The 24,736-nt window shown below is 43.4% G+C and overlaps 2 protein-coding genes across 3 annotated transcripts in view; one reads left to right on the top strand and one right to left on the bottom strand.

Moving 5' to 3' along the window:
• The window catches only part of Pi3K92E (phosphatidylinositol 3-kinase 92E), a 90,965-nt gene extending 86,097 nt beyond the window's left edge, over positions 1-4,868 (top strand). The window contains exon 21 of the mRNA XM_084597789.1: positions 4,453-4,868. Coding sequence (XP_084453915.1) covers positions 4,453-4,720 — 268 coding nt within the window. The 3' untranslated portion in view covers positions 4,721-4,868. The remainder of the gene's footprint in view (positions 1-4,452) is intronic.
• Positions 4,869-10,523: 5,655 nt separating this feature from the next.
• On the bottom strand, positions 10,524-22,972 carry LOC146195355 (techylectin-5A-like). 2 transcript variants are annotated; one of them, XM_084597791.1, is made up of 6 exons: positions 22,827-22,972; positions 22,385-22,595; positions 20,613-20,755; positions 19,495-19,600; positions 17,292-17,459; positions 10,524-10,671 (listed from the first exon to the last, which is right to left on the bottom strand). In XM_084597791.1, exons 2-6 carry the CDS (start codon positions 22,533-22,535, stop codon positions 10,595-10,597), a joined length of 645 nt encoding a protein of 214 aa, XP_084453917.1. In that variant the 5' UTR covers positions 22,536-22,595; positions 22,827-22,972; the 3' UTR covers positions 10,524-10,594. The 2 variants fall into 2 exon arrangements, with proteins under 2 accessions (XP_084453917.1, XP_084453916.1); XM_084597790.1 differs by lacking the exon at positions 10,524-10,671 and adding an exon at positions 11,606-12,760 and having other exon boundaries at positions 22,827-22,965.
• Positions 22,973-24,736: the final 1,764 nt, after the last annotated feature.

Below are 24,736 nucleotides of genomic sequence, written 5' to 3'. Positions count from 1 at the left end.
TTTATGCTACGGATAAGCTGTTTCATCTCTCTGGTATACAATGGATACTTAGGATTCCGTTTCACACACTTGCTCGGTACAAACTTTGATATGCACTCAAACAGAATCGCGTAAAAGCTTTCCACTAACACATCCACGCCACAAAGTTGACTAGACAGCAGGAAATCATCAAAGAAATCGGCAAGTATGGTAAGATTACCATCGTCGTCGGGATGTGAACAATCTGTGACAGAAGGAGGGTTGAAATCTGGGTCAGTTGGTACATAGTCAGAGAATAAAAACCAGCCAAGGGACGAGGACGAAGAAAGACGATGTACACACGGAAGCTGGAACTAACAACTGTGCTTTATTGAAATAATAACATTTCCCAAGAAACCTTGCAAGGCATGCGCAGCTCGACGTCCAACACACAGCATAAAAGTGACAAACAAAAAGCAACGCTTCGGAGATAGCTAAGATACTATGGGTCTTTGAGATAAATAACTTATTTCTTTCTGCATCAACGATATGGATGCTGTGCTAATACAATTATCTCCTTGCATACTTATGTGATACGCTTCAAGAACTTCGCGCTCTACCTTACCCTTGCCGCTACCAAGAAATGTGACGTTTGAAAACAGCGGATAACAACCGCAATCCCTACAATGGCGAGACAAAGTTTTAGCTCCACTGATGTGTGACAAAGAGTTGTGATGCTCTCGCAGCCTATCATTAATACACCGGCCAGTTTGGCCAATGTAAACTTTTTCGCATGTTAGAGGGATCTTATAAATAACACGTGTGGCACAAGGTATATAACAATCATCATGTCGCGTCGAGCATACAGGGGCCTTAGATCTGCCATGAGCAACACGCGAACAAAGACTTGATAGCTTGCAAGGAGCAGAGAAGACAACTTTAACGCCTTGCCTCGCAGCAACTTTTTTGATATTATGGGAAAGTCCATGCACGTACGGCATTTGTCACACATCAGTGGAGCTAAAACTTTGTCTCGCCATTGTAGGGATTGTGGTTGTTATCCGCTGTTTTCAAACGTCACATTTCTTGGTAGCGGCAAGGGTAAGGTAGAGCGCGAAGTTCTTGAAGCGTATCACATAAGTATGCAAGGAGATAATTGTATTAGCACAGCATCCATATCGTTGATGCAGAAAGAAATAAGTTATTTATCTCAAAGACCCTAGTATCTTAGCTATCTCCGAAGCGTTGCTTTTTGTTTGTCACTTTTATGCTGTGTGTTGGACGTCGAGCTGCGCATGCCTTGCAAGGTTTCTTGGGAAATGTTATTATTTCAATAAAGCACAGTTGTTAGTTCCAGCTTCCGTGTGTACATCGTCTTTCTTCGTCCTCGTCCCTTGGCTGGTTTTTATTCTCTGAATCTGTGACAACTTTGTACGCTGGCATTTTGGGAGAACAACAAAGAGAAAACTTAACGAAGACGGCATCCTGATCGGAAAGACCTCCTACAACTTCACAATGAAAATCTTCATGTATCACAATATCCAGGATGGAGTAATCTCTAGTGGGAGTATCAACAACTTGAAAGCCAAATGAGACAGCCAAGTCAATCAGCGTAATACAAAGAATCTTGTCACGGCCAATTGCGATCGAGGAATTCCATCCAGTTGACGTGGGGTGCGTTGAAACCCCAACAGACAATCAATTTACTGTCATGAAGTCTGCTTCTCGGTGTAGTCAGTGATAGCCAAAATGTAATTTCCATCGTCATCTGGTGGTCGATATATAGCGCCAATTTCTACAAACAAATTACATACCCTAACCTTGCACCAGACAGACTCTGTTTATTAGAGTTCAGCCAGCGTCGCATACTCGATACCATTTTTGATAAAAAGCACTATACCGCCACCGCGGCAAGAGCCTTTATATCTTTTCTAATAACCGAGTAACCAGGGGGCATGAATTCTTTATCGGAAATTGATTCATTCAGCCAAGTTTCTGTCACACATACAGCTGACGGCTCATGCATTCGACAAGGCAATTGAAATTAACATACTTATTAGCCAACCTGCGGGCATTCGCGTTCAAAAGTGTTAAATTTTGTTGCAATGGACGTCAAGCATCGTTTTGCGCAATTGTACTGGCCTGCGCTTTAACAAAGGACTTGTTAACAGCATCCCATGAGTACCGAATATTGTCGACAAAAAGATAGTCAAATTGCAGACGAGATTTGCTGTCGTTTTTCCTAAGTTCAGTTGAATTTTCTCATAGGATTTTACGCGCAGAACACAAGTGCGCCGAAAAGTCCTCAGTTGTGTATTCCGTGGATCCCTTTATTTTACTAAGGTTGAGAATTATAGCTGACATCGTTCGAAAATCTAACAGTTTAAAGACCACAGGCCTTACTTTCCCAACTCTTTGAACGTCTACCTGGTGCCAGCGTTCGATACAATCACACGTCACACCTAGTTTTGTGGTCAGCAAATGCTTTATTGATAGGAGTAGCATATCGGGTGACTCCTCTGGCTGTTCAGCCAAGCCATGTATGATTAGGTTGTTCCTACGGGACCGATTCTCAAGATTATCATTCTTTCTATCAATGCGCTAGGCCCGCTGGCCGTTAAAGCATATTTCATCGTCATGTCATCACGTCGTTCTGTTTCTGTTGTGTCGCCGTGTTTCACCGCTTGTTTTTAATTCTTCAACACACAGATTGACGTCTGTAGTGGCAGCAGTAACCGCCTCTAGTTTTGTCAAACGATCGGCAAACGAGGCAGTTTTCCTGGTCCGCGTTTTTTCCCTATTTCCGCTATTTTAACTATAGTTTTGTGTGTTGCCGTGGTCAAAACTCTTTCTTTTACATACATCCGAATTATCTGCACGCATCTTATCGCGTCTGCGCAATTATCAACCCCCTTAAAACGGGCAAACACTGGGACATAACAGGTTACGGTGCTTGCGGCTGGGATCACCACGCAGAATAATGCGGTGTGCGTGAAGTAGGAGCCTCGTGGGTGCGAAGGTCTCATTGCAGAAAGGCGCAGCACCCCGACAAGCACCTTGGGTTTAGTGCTCCACACAAAGCGGCGTCAACAACGCGTGCTTTTAGACAACAATATTGAATGCCCACGCCTCAGCAGTGGACCGGGCACGGAAAATATAGGAGGCTATGGCACAGCACTGTAACGGAGTAAGCAGGCCAGAGAATAATGGCACATAAAATATTTGCTCGGGAGCAATTTTACGCGCACATTATGTCTACGGTAATCCTTTCCTGAAGAAATACATAAGCGTGTTGCATATTTTGTTTCATTGCATTTGCAATTAAAACTCATGTGTAGCGCACGACCGCAGGTGACCGGCAGTCACCCGTGGTACTCAGGATTGTAAAATATTGATCTTGACGTTCGTGGCGAATCGCGAAACATTACGGAGATCTAGCTGAAGTTTTTTTCTGAGCAGAATATTTGATACCTTCTGCCAAGTGTTTTCCTTCTGAAAGTCGCTGTTTATTTGTAACAGATATTCAGATGAATGGCACCACCGAATCCAATAATTATATTTACTCGCCGGTAAAGCTACTACTTTTCCATACAATTTGCGACACTTTCACAAGTTAGCCTCTTCTTTTACTCACGAACCTAAATGAATGACATCTCTGAATGTTATTTATAAAAAAGCTTTTCCCAGGAATGTCTTCTTTTATGATACTCAAATGCACATGTCTATTTTCGTTCTACCGATGGGCGAAGTACGTATTTTGCAAGAGACGCAGGTAAAAGCTGGCTGCATACCTGCGCTGCATTTTGTAAGTCAAGAAAGTAAACATTCTCAATTGCTTCTTGACCACAGAAAGGGGGGGGGGGGGGGGGCACTGGCAGTTGTACCCTTTGTCGAGAGAGGCAGTGTACACGGATGTCTAGATCGCTGGGGCGGTGTGCTGAGCAGCGAACAAAGTGAGATATTGGCTGGGCTGCTCTGTAATTGGTACAGTGAAGATGAAATTGTAAATAGTATGCCTACGTGCCACGTTCTAGCGCCATCATTTTCCCCAGTACCAGGCCCCTAGCCTAGAATTTCACTTTTTTTTTTGTGCGCCAGATCAGTGTTCTAGCGCTCTAGACAGCCATGCTGACGACTGTACTCTTTGGCAAAGGATTAAACTGCTAGAAAGAGTAAAATAGCCAGCATATTTTTCCTGTTAGAGTGTCCTTTCCTCCATCTTCTCCTCTTCCGTACATGCAATGCACGAAATGGATTTGCTGGTTTTGTTGTACACGAGAAAAATGACTTTCTTTTGTAAATTCATACATCAGAAGATAAAAAGCCAGCAAACACTAATTGATCACCAAGGACTGTGTTTTTTCGCCATTTTTTTTCTCGTGCCACTTGCAGTGGGTTACTGCTGCACTAGCAACATTAGAGACACGTACGCTGTACCACCTCTGGTTTTCTCAGGTCCCTTCAGGTCTCGCTAACCAAAGGGCATGGTTGCAGGTTCCAACATCTGTGTGAGGAGGCCTTCATTATTCTCCGTCGACACGGCTCACTCATCATCTCCCTCTTTGCCATGATGCTCACCACGGGCATGCCAGAGCTCACCTCAGAAAAAGACCTGGACTACCTTCGGGATGCCCTGGTTCTCGACTACTCAGAGGCGGACGCCCTGGCCCACTTTCGTACCAAGTTCGAGGAGGCTCTGAACAACAGCTGGACCACCAGCATCAACTGGTTCGCACACAACATCAGTAAAGATAATAAGTAACCACAGCGCGTAAGCTGGTGTGGCTTTCGGACATGGTGAAGTGGCGCGATTTGCACGCATTTTCCTCATCTTGACGATTGCATTTCGAACTAGAGCAGTTCTTTTAGTGCCATGGCATTTTCGGTAAAAATAAACCGTTTTTAAAGCATTTATTTTTGTTTTCTGAATACTTTGTAATTTACTGTGTCCCTCCTGCGCACAGCGTAATAATTTTATATTCGCTCTTGTAAGTGATCATACCAGAGATGGTCTATGCACTTCTCTGCCAGGCACATGTAGAGAATCAGCGAATTCCGCAAGCAAGAACCGCGCTATCTTTCCAAGTCACACTCCTGCAGCGCTTGCGTGAAAAGAAAAAAGTAATGCTGACAAAATAACCCAAAGTAGCACTGAAAAATCGAACATCTAGCGCGCGCTTGCACGCTACAGCAAGAAATTGCGAATACCCGTAGATAACAAAAGTTCTAAATATGTCGTTTTCGCCTAACTGCTGCTTATACAAAGTGGACTGACACCCCTGGCGCAGGACGACGTCAGAAACCACCCGGTTTATCGTAAGAAGCGCCGCATCAACGACGGGCGACTGAAAGCATGTGGTACAGTGGGGGGGTTCCTCATTCAGGAGACACAAAGCAGATACACAACGGTACCTTGGTTCGGTTTATGGGGCTTGACCTCCTGAAGTAACATCGGCTGTGAGGGACTCTCAGTGGAGGACTCCGGTGATTTCAACCACCTGGAGTCCTTCAACGTGCAGTGACGCCGCGCAGTATTCAGACCTCTCGCATGTCCTCTATCGAAATGCGGCCGCCGGGCCCTGGATTGAGCCCACGCCCTGGAGATAAGCTTTCGAGCGCTCTAACAAAGCCATCGTGGTGGGGATAGAGTGGCAGCGGAGCTCATGTATAGGAGCCCACATGATCGAAACATAGCGCCTCATGGAGGCGCTGCCGACGCAACATAAAGGTAAGAACACTGTTGATCAAGGACGCCGTAGTTAAACAAAAATATCAAGTCGCATCTTGTCTGTGCCTCAGTGGGAAAACGAAATTCTATGAAGTCTTGGTGTTCAAAACGGCTCAAGACACGCTGCATGTATCAAAAAGACGGCTGTGGTGACTACGAACGCAGTTTTTTTAGGCAGCGCTTATTGTGTCTTCTTTCACCGTCATTGCTTTGAGCAGCGCGCTGATTGTTGAGATGTTAACGCGCGAATAGGCTCAGGGTATTGTCCTCATTACAGGCACAGTTTCCGTGAAGCGGCCACACTCTCCGGGCGATGTTTTTGAGCACCGATAACAATAGTCTCGAGATAATTGTGGATCGAGATTTATTCATAAAAATGGGCAATAGCGTGAATCTTTATTCGAAATCATTTTTTTTTACTTGGAACAAACAACACATATCCTGGCCTCAATATTAACGCAACAAAGGTCTTTGAACTACACTACTAGCCAAGGTTTAAACTGTACGTGAACAGAATATGAAAACCTAGTTGCCAAATGTAAATAATTAGCATGAGAGTGCATTTACGGACGCTTTCTGTTTCTTTCTGTACATTTCTGTATGTATGCATCAGCAGCTCGAGGTGTCATCCATTCAAAACATCTGTTTATATATACAGGCTGGTGGTTCTCGTTTAACCATGCTCCGAGTATAAAATACACACCAGCAAAATGGCTACAGGCTTTTCTTTGCGTTGATGGGAAGCGATTGCAGGCGTTTTATATTATGAAGCTTCAGGAAGTTTCAAGGGGTGCCGTAAAAATAAAGCATTTGCTTTATTACTTTCTTATTCACATAATGTAGCAATCAGTACTGAAAAGAATTTCCTAATATGAATAGCAAATGAATGAATAAATGAATGTGAATTTAGGATTACTGCTTAGCGTTTCTGAAATATGGCTGTAACCTGAAGGAGGCACTCATTGACAGATGCCCGCCAGTCGGATATGCGGCTCTGTATTAGCATGGTACTAGATAGAGAGCAAACTTTTACTAAAGCGAGTACACAGATTGCTTAACTATACCCCGGTCAGGTAAGTGACTCTTTAGTAAACCGGAAGAAGCCCCGGACAGAAACGTGAGAGGCGAACATGAGCTTTTTAGGAGCTTACTGAACGGTGTGACATCCTATTTTCTTTGAACACAGGAATTCTATTATTGGTACCTCTGAACTTATTTCATAGACACAAAATATCACCATTCAAATTAAGCACCCCCTCTGTGTTTAAAGTGCGTAATAACTTCTTAAAAAGGAGAAACCACATAAAATAGCACCAGGAAGCGTAAATACGGGAGGGGTGTACCTAGGCTGAAAGCAGAGACATTTCCTAGGGGGAAAAAACACACAATGTCAGACATTTTATTTTCGGGCACAAGTAGACCGCCGATCCAATACTTTGAGGTGAGTCTCCTGTTGAAGGAAAATACCACAATATTAAGCCAATGAATGTGGTTGCTCAAATAAAAAAAACAAACACTACTATCAAATGATGATGAGCGTTTGAAGCAATCATTTAGAAATAAAAAATATATGCGAACTGAATCAAAAACAGCGAAAACGAAACCATGCACGCGGGAATTACGAAACCCGCCATATTCGCTTTTTTACGGATTTATAATGAACCCATCGCAGGCGGAAGCACTTCTCTTGCGCATGCGTTATATGTCTCGTGACTTCTGCCGGAAGCGTTATATCGCTTCCTCTAGAAGTTGTAACAGGCCATCTACACAGCTGCTGCGAGCGACTCGATACCAATCAGGAACTCTAGGCCGACCATTTCAGGCTCTTCTCGGCTGTGGCACATGCGAAATTCATAAGTCTCTGAGCATTTATAGAGCTCTAAAACCTGAGCAATGCATGGTATAAAAACAACAGAACAGCTTCAGATTGGAAAGGCCTTCCCTATGACATCGTCGTTATCGCTTTGCCATCTGTTTTTCAAGCGCGTGTAACAGATCATCTTCAATGTTAATAATCATTGCTGTTTTTTACATTATCAAGTGTATGCCATCGTCGTCATCGCTTCGCCATCTGTTTCAAGTGCGTATCACCTTCAATGTTAAATAATCATTACTATTTGTTGCATTTTCAAGTCTATTCACACCCCTTATGTAACACCCCCTGAAAAGGCGGCCTTTAAGGAATAAAACTGAACTGAACTGAACAACACATCCACGTGGTAGTACGATGTACGTGATGCGAAAATTCTGTCAAATAAATGTTGTCTTCTGTAATAAAATTCGAGTACACAGAGTTGTGTATTTATTTATCGAGCAAAAAAAATATACATTTCTTCAGTCACATCACCTGTGTTTGGTATATAGTTCGCAGGTGAAACCTGCCCCAATATGCTGAGCACGTCATTGCCCTTAAATGCACAGGACTGGGAATTTGCTTCGTTTGGGTGGGCACTGCGATTGTCATGCTGCAGGGGAAAACTCACAAGTGTGTGTAAGGTGGATGTCAAGCGCCTGTGTTTCGCCACAGGCATTTTTAAATTTAGAACGTCGACTCCGCGGAACATTTTATTTTAAATCAAAATCCCAGCGCGATGGTGACGGAGCCGCCATAAATGTGTGCTGCTTAAAGCATGGTCCTCAAAAGACATAATTTCTGCTTTTAAGCATGAACGGCGTGTGACTAAATGTACCGAGCCTGGTATCAAAGCTGTCATTCATCACTCCAACCTTGCGAATTAACTGTTGCCGTCTTCAGCATGCTTACCTCTGTCTATTTACACACCCTTTAATTCAAATTTTCCATCCTGAAAATAATGATTCACCTCCTGAAGTGTCAGTCCTTTCGGCTCAGCACTGTGTACTTTACCTTGTCGTTGATTCCGGTGCAATAAAAAGGAACAAGTTCCTGTATTCACAACGTATTTCACCTTGTGAAACCGGTAAAAGCCAAGTGCAGAGACTTTTGGACATGATGATGTTGCATACGTTGCGCACGTAGTCTGGTGGAAAGGTCAGAGCCATGGATCTACGTCTAGCAGCAAGCGTCCAGCGCTGTGACCCCCCAGTTAGCCGGAAGCGTCTTTATGGACAGATAAATGTGAAGTGCGGCACTGTCTTGACGGCATATTTAAGCAGGGTTTTGCAGCAATTATACCATCTTCCATCAGCGCCTTGTGTTTGTGCTTTCTTGTGCCTCTGTGTCCCGTCCCTAGCGCTGTTCCTTAAATATCTTCCATCTCACTCTCTCAACTTGGACTGAATCTGCAGGCAATATTCCTGGTAGATTGTCTGGCCCAGTTTTAACAATGCATGCTACGACCACGTCCGTGGTACCAAAGGAAACAATCAGCCTTGACTTCACTTTACACTTCTCATTTTCGCCTTTTTACTTTCGGTAACGTGGAGGGTTTTATATACTCCAGAATTTTTCAGTCGGTAAGGAATGGCTGCACGACAAATTTTAAAGGGTTCGTTTCTACATGCGAATATGGCTGCATGGTGTGAAAATGTTATTACTTGATTTTTATCGTCTGCTACCACCACGCCACCACATAGATCTGCCGCATATATGCTTCCTCAAGGACAAAAGCTTCTAGCCCTTTTTGATCTTAGTATCATTGCAGCATTTCTTTAATCGAAGATCTTAAAAAACATAGCTGCGAAGTGCTAAGAGTGATGAAAACAAAAAGAAACAAACAAACTGTGACTAGATTGGACTACTCTCCTGCATTGCAACGTGTGCGGAGCAACGTGAAAGTTGTTTATATTGTTTTACAAATTTTCCACAAGTTTGTTCATCACCCCGCCTTGTTTAACCGCCCAGAGTCACCTGCTAGGAGAGTACAATTAACGGAAGCCGGAATGCGAGCCTTCAAAGCTCGAAGTCTTCATTCAAGTGTCACTTTTCAGCAACCAAGCTGCCCCTAATGTGTACATTTTATTTGCCAAAGCCCCAGAAACTATCGACTAGTAAACTGATGAAGCTTGCTAAAAAAAAAAAAAAGGCAATGTTTATAAAAACCACGCAGGTCGATATGCGTGTCACTTTTCTTCTTCTCTTTGGTCAAGTCTGCTTTCCTCAGCATATTGCCTGCGTCTCACAACTTGATAAGAGTCAAACCCTGACGGAATCCATAAATACCGCCGTGTAGAGCATGCATTATTATTATCCCCACGCCAATTGACGCCGCTTTTAGCGTTTCTTCATATGCAGCTTTTTTGCCTTGCCTATGAGCGCCGACAAAAGTATCAACCATCGCTCCCATATGCCAGCAAGTGGCGCTGTTTTGGGACGCCGAAGCACCACTCAATAAAGCAAAAATGTGAAAAAGAATTCACGAAAAAGGTATTTGGGTAATAAAGTTCAGCAGATTACCTACGTATTATCTGTACTGGCTGGCACCCGCGCAACGTGTACAACGAGCTTCTCTAAATCAGAGAACATCGTGTTTCGTTGTGGCCGAGGCAGAAGCCCATGCAGTGTCTCACCTTCAACGTTCTCTCTTCCCTGAGAAAATCGTCATCACACATATTACGCTGCACGCCTCCAACAGAGCTAAGGCACCCGCGAGGTGATTTCTTCAAATTCACAACCCAGTCGGAAAAAACTACAGAAAATGTTCTGTTGTTACGATTGAATTTCTGTGCTGTTTTTGACAGGAAACCTGTTGTGTTCTGTAGTAAATTTAGAAATTTCTGTAGTTACAACAGAAATGTACTACAGAACTACAGAGAACAGAAATGTACTACAGGAAAACTACAGAATATTTTGTCGTATTTTTGACACCGTTCCGTAGTTGTTGTTTTTTTCGACTGGAAAGGCATATAAGAATGATGTGCAGCTCAGTTTTTCCATCCACTTTATTGCCGCGGCTTTGTCTTCTCGACTTCCACATATGACCCGAGAAATCAAGAAATTAAATGTGACGAGACAAGATGCAGGCTGCTCACTGCTGCATGGACGACCGGAGATGCGTACGCCTTTCCTGTCGAAGGAAAAAAGAAAATGAGGTTGAAACCCCGCTGGCAGAAAACATATACCGACCTTCGATACTTTGAACGCAAAAAAAAAAGGCGCCTTCTACGGCTTTTCTCTGGTAATGTGTGTTTTATATCCAAAAGAGGGTAACGTTTGCTCTAAATGTTGAAAGCTAAAAAAAAAAAAAGAATCTTAGCCCCTGAGATGTTCTGTAGGCTGTGGTGCTTGATGGCCCTTGAAATGCGGCCTGTTTCCGAACACAGGCAACACTACGCAGATACTGCTCAGTTCATTCAAAAGAAAATTATTGCTTTCGATTTACTAGTACAGTCATTGAGGAAGGTATTATACACTATTCGACCAAAGCTTCACGTTTTCTTCAACTAAATTTCCTTCAGCCAGAGGCTGATTAACTGCCGGAGAACGGCAAAATTATATGAACAGCGCATAATAAGAATTTTCTGTACTTCGGAAGGTGAAATCTGTAAGGGCGTCACGCATGCAATGAGGGGAACATTATACTGAGTGCAATGAACAGAGAAGCTTTACATGACAATAATAACAAGTGTCGGTGTTTGTTCACGTTAAATGTCAGAAGCCACAGTGTCTTTTAACAACCTATTTGTCGTATTTATTTTTAGAACACTATGAGGGGGGGGGGGGGGGGGCACACTGTCGAAGCGCCTGCATCGCACTTTTACGCTATTGTTTAAGTGTTTTACATATTTTTAGAGGGAACTAGTTTAAAAAGTCAACAAGCCTTATTATGTCCCTGAGGGAGCAGGTATAGTACTTCATGGGAGGCTTGGGGGCCACTGGTCGTCGACATTGTCGGTGGCTCGTAATAAAAAAGACATCTGGGCAAGTTGGTACGGTGACATGATGAATAAACAACGCTAAGGACGAGGACGAAGAGCAAGAATCAAACAGGACGGGCGGTGTCTCGCAGCTGAAGTTTATTGAATAAAACAGAATACAAACCCAAGCCAAGCCGCACTAAATCACACACTAAACAAATACCGAGTCATGATGACCCAGCCCACATGCCACGTTCAAGAAACCCAACCTCATTCTCTGTTAAAGCGATTGACGGATCACTGACATAATTTTCACCTAATCACTTGATATGCCTGGCCTCAATGATTTCCCGGTTAATCTGTGCCGGGTGGGCATCAAAAATATCTGCCTGTGGCATAAAAGGATGGCAGCCATCACACCCCTTACAATGCGCAACCAGATTAGAGCCTCTACGAATCTCTAATGATCTCTCGTGCTCTCGTAACTGAACATTAATTATTACCGCCAACAAACATGATAAGCATAAAACTTCAATGTGAGGTCTAGAAAACTCAGTTTATTATCTTGTGACATTTGCTCAAACGTAAATTTCAGACCTAGCCTTTTCTCTTGAAAAACTTTAAGAACATTCATTGGTGTTGAGCTAGCATTGAAATCTTTGTAAAGGACGAGAAAATCGTCAACATAACGAAAGATTCTTATCCCCAGCCCTTGCAAGTGTTTGGCAATCGATTCATCTACTCCGCTTAAGAAAATGTCACTTAGAACAGGAGTGACCTTTGAACCAATACAGATGCCTGATTTTTGGGCATACACGGAACTGTCAAATTCAACTAACATAGGTTTCAAATAAAAAGATGTCAATTCGTAAGTCGACTCATTCCTAAGTTTCAAGCAGCAACTGGCATGTGCTCCACATTACACTGAAAAATGCGGCGGCTGCCTTAAGTATTTTGTGTATGCAGTGAAGACTTTGGCAATAAATTCGTCATCATATATATCCCTTCGAACGAATTGGTCTGTTCATGACTGCGATTCAGCTGGCCGGATCATCATGAGGACGCTGGGGTAAGAATAGTGATACAGGTGACCGGGGGTTTCCCGACGGCTCCATTCGATGCCGTCGGCGTAGCTGTCGTGCTGGCCGTTTAGGTTGAGGCCGTTCAGGTTGGACGAGTGGCAGCTGTTGTACCACCAGGCACCGCGGAACGTGACGGCGCAATTTTCCGGTGCATTGTCATTGTCTCGGTCGAAAGTGCTGAAGGCGCATTTGTTGCTGTCTATCAGTGCATCCCAGCCTGCATATGACAATAAACACTTTAGGCCGAGAGAAACGGAAAGATTAAGCCACTTATAGGTATTGAGCATAATTTCTGGGCTGAAGTACGCTGAAAGCAGACCTCAAAGTCATTTCAAATGTATGGATTGCCCTGGTAAAAAGGGCCTTACGACCAGATCCCATAGACATTAAGGTGAAGGCTCCGCTCTACCAATCCTAAAAAGCAACCGAACGTAGAGTATCACTATAACATTACCGCGCTCTCTTAACTACTGCTCTGAACAGGGTCATCCACTTGTAACTATAACACTGTCACTGTTCCCAAAGCAGCAATGCGTCCGATTCGGCAAGTGGATGCCATGCGAAGCGCCACTTCCAGGTCCCTCCGTTCATGTATCGGCTTTCCTTCGATATGGGCTTGCATCGGACGCAAGGTGATTTGAAAGCAGCGACCGTGTTATAGCACAAAGTGGATGGCCCTGTACAACGCGAGGAACGGCGTGCTTGCAAAGTTATATGCCCTGTAATCAATATCGTGGAGAGAGAGTTTTTCTCAAACGCGACCGCAGAAATTAAATGTGCAACACTAAGGCTTCTGTCCTGATTTCCAGCTCCTCTTTCTAGTGGCACTTCGTACGCTGTCGGTTACATGATGGAGATGAAACATCGGCGGTCATTTTATCTCTCAATTTATACAAACTAATATGATAAACGCCAGTAGCCGCTCATATGTTACGTGAGCGTGGGCATAATAACAGCAAACATTTTAATTGAAAACTCTTATATCGATTTGAGTGTGACCTCCAAACGTTTAACTGAAAACTCTTATATCTTATACTAGCGGATGCTTCCCAACTCACTGGAAGCGAGCAAAAGTTATACTAGTCCATAAAAGCGGAAATAATTCTGTTAGCGATTATCGCCCAATCTCGCTCACTAGTACAGTTTCTAAGTTGCTTGAACATATCATATCTAAACACCTGCTCAACTACCTCGACCAGCATGATATCCTGTATTATCGCCAGCATGGCTTCCGAAAGGGACTGTCCACAACTACCCAACTGATAGAAATAGTTCATGACCTCACAGAAGCAATAAATTCACGTGGTCAAACAGACATTATATACCTTGACTTTGCGAAAGCATTTGATGACGTTTCACACCAAAAATTGTTATATAAGGTTAATGCGGTCTTTAAAAATCAAACACTCACACAGTGGTTTTCCGTGCATATATCCTCTCGTGAACAGTATGTATTTGTTAGAGATTGTGAATCTAGCATTCTTCCTGTTGCTTCTGGTGTGCCGCAGGGTACCGTTTTAGGCCCACTCCTCTTTCTCATCTTCATTAATGATTTGCAAAGTAGCATTGATGTTCCAATAAGACTGTTTGCTGACGACTGCGTGATGTACAGGAGCGTAAATACGATTGATGATCAGATTAAATTAAATTTAAACCTACAAAGAATAGTCAATTGGTGTAACGACTGGCAGATGGAGTTAAACTTTAAAAAGTCTGTGTTCATGTCAGCAACTAGGAAAAATAATGTTCTTAATTTCAATTATCAAATAAATGGTTACTTGCTCGAAAGAGTTGATCAGTATAAATATCTAGGCTTAACTTTTACATCAGACCTACGATGGAATACCCACATTGAAAATGTCATCTCCAAAGCTTTTAAAACACTATGGTACCTGTGGCACACAATGCACAGTGCTACCCCGGATGTAAAGTGCCTGGCTTACAAAACCCTAGTCAGACCAATTATCGAATATGCCAAAGTAGTATGGGATCCTCACACAGCAACTAACATTCACAAGCTAGATAGGATTCAGCGGCTCGCTGCAAGGTTTATATATAATAAATACCGACGTAACCATTCTTCAACAGACCTTTGCCAACAAGCCCAACTACCAATGTTAAAAAGCAGAACCAGGTATGAAAGACTAAAAACTATTTACCTCATTATCAATAATTATCTAAACATTAATAAATCAGACTACTTTGAGATCAAAACTAATGAGATATTAAGGCATCGTCATAGTAGGTTCATTCCATTGCCGGCTATAAAAAATAATTGCTTCAAGTTTAGTTATTTTCCGCGAACTTGTAAGAACTGGAACTCTCTTCCAGATTCTGCTGTTCGATCATCATCATTATCTGAATTTGTACGCCATTTAGAAAATTTCATCTATGGCACTACCACAGGGTGATGAGGTTCTATTGCTGTTGTGTGGGATGGCTGTTGTTCCGATTTCTGTGTAATTCATTTTTGTTTTGTTTGTGTGTGCATTCAGAGACAATTTTTGATTGACTATTGATTTTCATCGTGTTCTATATTGCTCATTTTTTCGTTTTGTATTTTCCACTCCTGTTACAGCCCCTTATGGTGGCTGACAGTATTAATAAATGAAATGAAATGAAAATGAGTGTGACCTCCAAAACGCACTAGTCCTCCTGTTTGGATCAGAACAACGTTTCAGGGTCAATACTCTGCCGTTTCCACAATACTCCTAATCAATTTAAAAATTCCTCCAACACAAAACTGCCAAGACCTGCGGTGTGGCTTGCTTTTCAAAGAGTATTAGCGCTTTTAAGAGAAGCTCAATAACCATTACCTTGAAGGAAAACACCCCTTGCACTGTGTCACACATAGCCGTGCAGACTGTAGATACGATGGATTTAACGCCGGATATGTATGCTCAGAAATGTGCGGAAAACCTTGTATACAATATTTAGTATACTACAAACATAACATTTCATGGCTATTACCGATACTGGTGACACCTTCGTACTAGAAGAGGTGATGTCAACTGAATTGTTCGATATCATGATTTGTGCGTTGCTGAAATTCGAGTCATTACAAACAGCATTCCTTACGCATTGGTTTATCTTTTCTGCCCATTTCTTCCTAATAAGCATTTCCTCACTTCACTTTCAAGTTACTGTTTCAAGTTACTAATCGCGCTCATTGAAAGTCACGTGATCTGCCTATGTTAATTTAAAGCTCCCGTTTTGGCTAGTGTATAAGCACAAAGTATACTGAAGAAAGAATACTGAGCACAAAAGATTCTAGCATGGTACAGCGCCTGACGATGTTTTTACAGCTTGGCGAATGACCATCGTATCAATATATGCCACGTATTGAGCGAACGAAAATAGAGAAGCAACAACGGCCGTTTAGGCAGCCTGCGATTACACAGGCACTGCGGTCTCTTCGGCCCTCTAAGAGGGAGACACACTGCTAACAAGAACCGATGCCACTCAGACCACTCCCGAAATACATGTCGTATTACCCCCTCTTTAAGAGGACAATCGTCCCGATTCTAAAAAGACGGAAGACAGTAATAAGGACTAACGGAGGATTGGGAGGCGGTAGCACTAGTGACTGTATTGCTTGCTGTAGCTCAGCCCGGATAATTTTGAAAATGGTAGCGGGAAGCACCTGGAGGCACTCAGCGTGAAGGTGTTGTAATTCCTGCCAATTAATCTTCCGCACAAACTCCCGGAGTGCAAGATCGATTTTCTTGCGTTGCAGGCTAGGATAAGTGATGGCTGACGGTCCACGGTAGTAGCTTTCGTGGACAAACCCATTAGGGCCATTCGACGTCTTAATGGTACAGACATCTGCAGTTACATTATGTGTTTGGAGCTTAGTGACCATATTAATTATTTCAACGCACCTGTCAACTCGAACACAGCCTTCTACGTTGGATTCATACTGAGCATTTCATAATGATAATAAAAGTAAATCATATGCGTCCTTTGTGTGCCTCGTTATGAAAGAAGTCTATTTACCCTCGTAGATGAAGTCAAGTTTGACATATACGTAGCTCAGAATCAGTATGTAAATTTGGCGTCTGTGTACTGCAGTTTAGGATTTCGCGTTGAGAAGAGCAAAATTTCAGTTTGGCTAAAAAGTAAAAGTACTGCATAATAGTTACTTCTTGGACAAGGTTTTGGATTTGGGACACTAGTTTGCACACTGATTTTTATGTACTACCTCCTAACGTCTGCCCGATAGATTTGTTACATTACAGCTCGCGATGTTGCTGCATGCTGACCTAATTATTCATAAGGCGGTAAAATCACGCGGCAGGGGCGTGGAGGCTAAATAAAGGAGTTCAACTTACTGAAGCCGACGCAGCAATCTATAGAAAAGAGAATGGTAGGTACAACGTTAAGAAAGAGGAAGCGAGAACAGAGGGTCAGGGAACGGGCAGGGAATTTAATCCGACAGCAAGGTAAACGATGGATGCTATAAGGTTAACGAATCCCGATCGTAAGCAAGCGCAGCAGAGGACGACAGAATGTTAAGCGGGCAGATGAAATTAGAAAGTAAATCAGCTGCAGTAACCACAGGCCCGGGCTGTTTCATGAGTATGGCAGAACCTACTGCTCTTCGGTGGGCGCTCTACAAATGAAGAAGATAATAATTATTATGACGATACACTCAACTTATAAAAGAAAGAAATCAACTTTTTAGTACCAGTCCACCTGCCTCCCTTTGTTAAATTCAAAGTTTCCAAAAGATTACTTGTTGAACGTACCTGGCGGACCAAGAAACTTTCCTAGCTGAAGCCTGAACAACTCTTTTTCGTTGCCAACCAAAAAGCTGTTATAGTCGAGAGAGACGCTGTCGCCCGTGTTGTTGCTGAGGACAACCCTCAGCTCCATGGTAGTCGGACCCGAGGTCAAAGCGTGTAGCGCGTCATTGCCTGCAAGGAATGAACGCCAGGGAGTAATCGTAAGTCACTTAATAGGAGACATTGAACGCAATGCCAGACGCAGCACAGTCACAAAGAACGACGAAGGTCGCCAAGCACCACGCTGGACTACTCCGTGAAAAAGAATATATTTTGTTACAGTATCAGGGCAAAGATTGAAGCATAACGTCGCTTTACATCTCACCGCGAAGACGAACAACCGTGTCCGTACAAAGTACACTTCTTGAAATCCTTTCCTTATTTCTCTCTTTCGACATAGTATGCTCCTGTTAACGACCTAAGCGCTCTCTTCGCGACCCATTACACGTTTTATTACTATTTCTGCTAGCTGTGGTCCATTTTCACAGATTCAAAAGCAGCCCTGCAAGCCTTAAAAGTGGCTCTTCGCCGTAGAGCCCATCAACAACTCGTTGCAGAAATACGACAAATTCATCACTAGGCAATTAATAGAGGACATGAAATCATCTACTAATGGCTTCCAGGGCACAGCGACATAGCGGGCAATATCTCCGGGCGGACGAGGTCGCACGAACAGCCCACCAAGACGGCGATTGTGTGTTGATTCCCTTTTCCAGGGCAGACGCAGCGGGCAGGCTTCGCGTACTTGCGCGGGAACACACGCTCTCCTTGTGGAATTCTGGCCAGTTTTCTAACTGCCGCTTAAAGTTCCTGGTTCCTGACCTGAAGCTCCGGCTTCCACCTAGCGTACCCCGACGCGAAGAAACTTTGCTGTGCCGCCTGTGGGTTGGTGTAGCATTCACACGTATTCTTTTGTGATAGATATGGCAAACAGCCCTGCATGTACAAAGTGTGGGTGCGCCGAGTCTATAGGCCACATTCTTTGTGAGTGCGCCACATACAGTGAGGAAAGACAGTGTCTATACCGTGCGCTGGAGCATCTAGGTGGACGCCCATTGACTGAAATTAAGATTTTAGGTCCCTGGCCACGGCGATCGTCTGCGGTGAAGGACTCCCAGGCACTGCTCCGCTTTATGAAAAGCACAGGCCTAATCGAAAGAGTATGATTTTTCTGTTATGTTACGTGATCTGATGTGACATGTATGTGATGTAACTGTACTAACTTCACCCATCTTTCTCTCAACTTTATATCCACTCACCCCTTTCCCTAGTGCAGAGTAGCAAACCGGTTTCATTTCATCATCGTTTTGTGTTTTTAGTTGAATTACATTCCTCGGTATGTCCTGACTCCAACACAAAAAACCGTTTTTCGAAATTCCAATTAGAGGTAGTTTTAAAAAATAAAATAGCAAATCGAAACCGAAACTACTTTCATGGCCAGACACGATGTCCCTGTTGACGAAATTGTGACGTCACACTCAGTATTAGAAAAACACTCGTACGTGCGTAGGATGGTGAAAATAAAGTAAGGAAATCATGACGCACTGCGCAAAATGTCTGAGGTAGTTCAATATAAGCCTCCCAATTTCATAATCAGGCGAGAAGTGGACAGTAACGCCGGTATGCTGTTTTTGACGTCAGAAACTCAGTGTTGCCCGCAGAAATACTCTAAACTTAAGCCATGGAAACGGCATATTTTAAAGCCGTGTTGCGTGAACGGATTATCGTACGGCGCCCAAATTTTGTAGACTGCGTCAGGACAGAGAGGAGAACTTATGATGAAATTTTTACAAGAATATTCGAATGTCAAAAAACCTCCGGAGTTGCCCTTTAACCTCCCTGCCTTTCCTCCTCCTTTTCCTGCTAGCTAAACAATGGCGGATGAGGCATCATTTCTTTACCCTCTTTTTTGCACAGCTGTACTCGTACAGTCAAGCTGTGGTCCAACTCAGATATTGCTCATTTAATGTACGCTCGTAAATATGTAACAACCTATCATGGCTTACAGTGCACTTCTCATCAAACTAAAAAGAATGGTTTGACCTACAAATTTACTTTTTAACTAAACACTTCATCAATTAGACTTTGTTGTAACGACTCCTTGTAAAAGAAATATTGTTTTCCAGCACCACGATATGCAAAATATATGAAAACTGCATTTTCGTACCAATCCAATACTCTTTGTTTGGGTCGCCGAAGCCCGTGACGTACTCCGTCCAATTTCTGTAGAAGTAGTAGGCGCAGTTGCCGAACTGACCACGCCTCTGTATTACCTGTGCAGCACACAAAGTGAAAGTAGCGCTTCCATCATTGAAGGCTACAGCACTGGTCACCATACAGAAACAGCGGTTTATTTTAAAAGGGACTTTTTGGCGATTTTAACAGAAAGGTTAACGAACCAAAACTAATCACTATATGCAAGACCACGAAAAATCGTTTTTAGAATTGAAAATTTACGCAACTTATCACATCGCGCAACAACTGCATTGGCTTCGTATCCGATAGCAAAATAACGGCTCTCAAAATGACGCACTTATCCGCACATTTTTCTCGCAATAAATTTTTCCACATAATGACGACTCAATAAATAATAACCATACTAAAATTCCTCTCGAGTTTGTGCAACGGTTGTGTAATCATAACGTGATCACTGACCAGCCTGTTGGAGTTGATCACGCGATATGCCTATGGGTAAAAATTCCAGTTTTGTAAACACATTGTCGACTTTCCAAATCTATATATTGATATCGCGTTATGTAACTTTGTGACACTCTATAGTAATACATCACTACATTCAATATTGAATTCAGCAGTCAGCCTTTCCTTTTTTAATATTACGTTATTTTTACACAGCATATTATGCTTCACTTTCCGCGAGTTGGGGTTCCGGTATCCCGTCAAAACTGGTGAAGGGCGAAAAAGCGCTTGGCATCATTGTCCAAACAGCCTGTTTCTAAGCGTCTCCAAACAAATGCAGAAGCCTCTGTACATGCTTCGGTACGCTGTAAGATCGCGAATGTTTTCCATGCGCAGACTAAGTTCACCTGTCTAGCAGAATTATGTGCTCTCTGCGCAAAAAAAAAAGAACCCTCAACTAAACCAACAATCTAAGGTATTTCCAGAACGTCCACATTCATCCCAGCAGTAGCAGCTGAGCTACTGAATATTTTCATATGCATGACGCCCTACTTTACGACGAATGTCATTATGTATTGCAGAATCTTAGTACTTGTGAGAGATGTACTGGTAGACATCAGGCGCTAGCCAGCCTGAGGTTCCACTTACTGTCCATCCTCCGCCATCCGTTTCCATATCACAGTACACTGCCTGTCCCGTTCGGTCATCCGGCCGGAGGAAGATGGTGTAGACGCCGCTTGTCGTCTGACCCGCCTGCAGGTGGTCATTGCAGTGCTTCGGCAGTAATCTCTCTGTAAATGTCATTCTCATATAGACACGCTCATGCACGTTTGTGCCAAACTTAAAACTTGGTTCAAGTTTTATCACTGGTACACCCTCGTGACAGCTAGGAAGAAGCATGTCTTTAATAACAATTCAAAACGGGCTCCAAATGCACTGTGTTTCCTGCTAGAGAGTATAAAAAACAAAAAATACTTTCTGCTATGACCGTAGCATTCTCTACAGACTGAAATTCGCTGCAAGGCCAGGCCTCGATTGAATCTTCGAAACACATCCATGCTTACTCAACGGCGCTTGGAGGGGCCCCAAGTCCAGGACCACTACCTGCCATCTACTCTGTTTCCAAGGGATTCCGTGCCATGTCGTACGACGGTAATCCAAGCGCAGTTAACGTTCTCAGAGGACGTGCCACCACACGTATTTTCCACAAGACGCTCGGGTGCGCCCGCTTCGCTCAAATATCACAAAAACAGCGCATGCGCCGCAAGGGCTTCAGTACAGAGCGCAGGCTCCTTCACGCGGTGCGCTGGTTTCGCCGACAATGGTAGTAGGAAGAATGGGGCTGATGCATGCGCTGCTCAGGCCTTGACACAACATGTTGACACTAGGAAGTGACCCACGAAACTTGATTTCGGTTCACATTCCTGTTCTTTTTGCGATGGCCTCCTTGTTCTATCTCCTTTCTGGTGCTAACGCCACCGGCAGCAAGGCGACAACTGGAACTCATTTTATTCGTCAAAACTTGCCGGTAATCACTGCGAATGATGAGGCTGAATTTGCGTAATTAGAGTTTCTCCCAGCCGGCGTAGTTCCTGCCGCGATGTGTTCGGAAAGAGAAAGCGATTGGAATGTTCTATTCTATCAATCACAGTTTGACGTTCTGTACCCCTTATTTCCACTCCCTATCGTTCGACTCACAAGGTATTGCTTGGAGTCGCCAGTCTACGAGAAAGACGAAATTAAGTACAGGCGAAAGAATGAGTGCATGATGGCGCAATATAGGAAAACTGTCGGCCTTCACCTGCCTAAAAGCAGTTGCTGACGAGCTAACGTTGGATCATGAATAGGATAGCGCGACCAAGTGCAGCTCAGGACAACGAAAAAGACAGTCAATGACAAATTTTATTCCTTATCAATGCTTGCATGACGCCTTTTCCATAGAGGTAAACATGGTGCGCGCTGGGAAGTAAGCGACACGGACGAACACTGAACCTGGATCCTTAGGCGCTTATAAATGCTTATCAAACATGCCATCGCCGCTCCTAACTGAGAGCACATTATGTGTTATCATTCTTGTCGCTTCCTCTTGATGATATAGATGCTAAAAGCAGGTAAACATTTGATCTTCTGGTGTCAGCAGTGGCCACCAATGGCAAGTCCCACTTGTATGCTTTCCCTGTATTCTTGTCACTTATACAAAACCTAGTGCTAATTGCATCTCACTGTCGTTCATGCCCTTATATTTCACTACACTATAAGGCGAAACTACTCCGTCAAATCACATTGGCATTTAACGCAAATCCTCGTAATATGTCATAGTCATTTGACAGCCTAAGAGGTTCGTCACAGCCAGCAAGAAGTAGCTTGCCGATCTCCACCAAAGCATCCGAGCATCATTACTTTGCCCAGAGAAGGCATACCTTTGATGTCCGAGACGACATTCATGAGGTCTTTGATGTGCCCTTCGGCCTGGGCGATGGATTTGTGTACTGTGGCAGCAGCCGTCATCGTTATTGCGTACGAAACCACGAAGGTGACGACCAGCCTCAGGGCTGCGTAAGTCCGAGGCATTATTTCAGAATGCTCTTTCACGGTTTTGACTCGGAAAATTCAAATCCCCGAGGCCACTCCCTGTAAATAATAGGAACAGGGTTGTAGTCGACACGTTTTAATTAAAAAGGTACTTGTTTTGATGAGCTAGAAATATCAGTGGATTTTAAGTCTAGTAGTGTTACAGCATTAGTAAATACAAACAAAATGACCCGCTGCTTCAACTTGCAGCAATAAAGAAAGCAGTAGCGGAGTACTCAAACAAGCGAAGACATTTGTTACTAACACACTGTGATAACTAGCGAACCTTACCTCTTTCCAAAAGCAATGCCTCAAACACACGACAAGGCTCGACGCGTCGACACCCTGTTTTCCGTCGCTAATTTTGAACCAAATGCTTGACGTTCCTCGATGCATGCTTTCATCATAAGAAGGAAGTACGACCCGGATAGCTGATTCACATGTGCGAGGAGAATATAGTGAAAGAGGGAGCCCAAGCTACATGATGAACAAGAGGAGAGGCGTCGCGTTGTACAGGCCGGTCCTTGACTGTAGCCCGCGTGCGTTCACAGCCAATGAAAGCCATCGATGATTGCGCGAGGAAGAGGAAACTCTACGTGATTCGGTACGTATTGCTGCTTTCTCTCTCCCACGTCGACTGCGATCGTTTTGTAATGAATCAAAGTTTGGGCTCACATTTTCTACGTCATTGCCTCACTACGTGTTTTAATTTGCATCACTTGAGCACTGTACTCAGAGCAGCATATGTCATTCGTTTAATTTAAGAGTCGTTTTGTTTATCCCGCTGAAGGATGCTAGACATGATTATAGGAGAGAATAAAACACGCAGCTTTTCAAGAACTCCCTTACTTAACTCCTCGCTGACACAGGCAGCTCGAAGGAAAAGAAAAAAAAGTCACTTTATATCTTTCAAATATGACTTAACCTGTAAAAAAGGTAGCTATCAATGACGAAAGCGCAACATCCGCTGCTGAGGCGCTGCATACACAAAACGCTAGAAGGGCGACGGAATATCTAGTGATAGTACAGGCAATAATAGTTCTGCTAGTTTCTTTGCTGTGTTTTGTGCATCGCTGTTCATCGCACGGTCATCCAATCTATTTTTTCAAAGTGGACTTGACTTTTTTTCATCAAGGCTGGGGTCCAGAAGAGAGCCAGCTGAAATGAACGATGTTTGAAAAATTAATACTGCTAGTAACCGGTTACATTTGTGGATGGCAACGAGGAAAACGCATAAAAATTATCCAGAACTCACAAAAACTGGGCACAAAAGCTCCAGCAACTTGCCTCTGAGTCAAATAAAATCAAGAAGGAAGCCTCTTCCTATTATTATTAATAAGAAATGCTCCTACCAAAATAAGATTACCAGAAAAATAATCAATGGTGATAATATTATCAGAGAATTTCCATAAATCGGATAATCCTGGAATGAACGAGGGTTATACACAGACACGGGCGCGAGGGCTGCGAAGCAAAAATAATTTAAGCAGATGTGAAGAAACCCTCAGGCTTTGCGTTTTACAGGAAGGAAGGGGACGGCTTCCGCAGCTAGCGTGTCGGGTGTGAGAAACGAGCCTTTTGAAACTGTCATAGGAAGCCTTATCTCTCGTGCGTCTGGAGTTGAACTTGCAGAGTTCGACCGGAACAGCCAAGCCGTCAACGATTGCATGCCAATCGCACAAGCATATCCTAGCGTTGCAACCTTGAACAGACTGCGGATGCGATAGTGTTACTCAGTTGGCGAGTAATTAACGAGCGTAAGGAATTGAGCAATGCGAGTTGGCTAAACTAGTTTATTTTATGCTGGCGCAATGATTTAGAAACACTTGAAAATTTTCATTACAAACTTCTTACACCATGTGTCGAACCATGAGTGACCTCCTAAGAAGCTCTTTTAACTTCGACGAATTAGTATACTTACAAGAACGCTCTAAACAAGGCAACGAATGCCGCAGTGGCTAATGCCAAATTGATTCCTGCATAGCCCTATCTCGTAAAACAAATCTAGGCATTGTAGCTAAATTGAGAGCAATAGTTATAGGATGGTATGCTTAGTGTGAGCCGCTAAACGGAGTCTAGCTTATGATTGCCGGCATCCATAACAAGCCTAAATAGCTTCTCTCTTTTTTTTTTTTTTGCATGAGAGGAATGAGCAGAAGCTACGTAAAGAAATACGCATGAATTCTGTAGTCTTTTGTCCG

This window comes from Amblyomma maculatum, chromosome 3, assembly GCF_055883805.1.
Source record: "Amblyomma maculatum isolate TAMU_Amacu chromosome 3, ASM5588380v1, whole genome shotgun sequence".
Lineage (NCBI taxonomy): Eukaryota > Metazoa > Arthropoda > Arachnida > Ixodida > Ixodidae > Amblyomma > Amblyomma maculatum.
The sequence above is the reverse complement of the archived record's forward strand: the minus strand, read 5'-3'. Positions and strand labels throughout refer to the sequence as shown.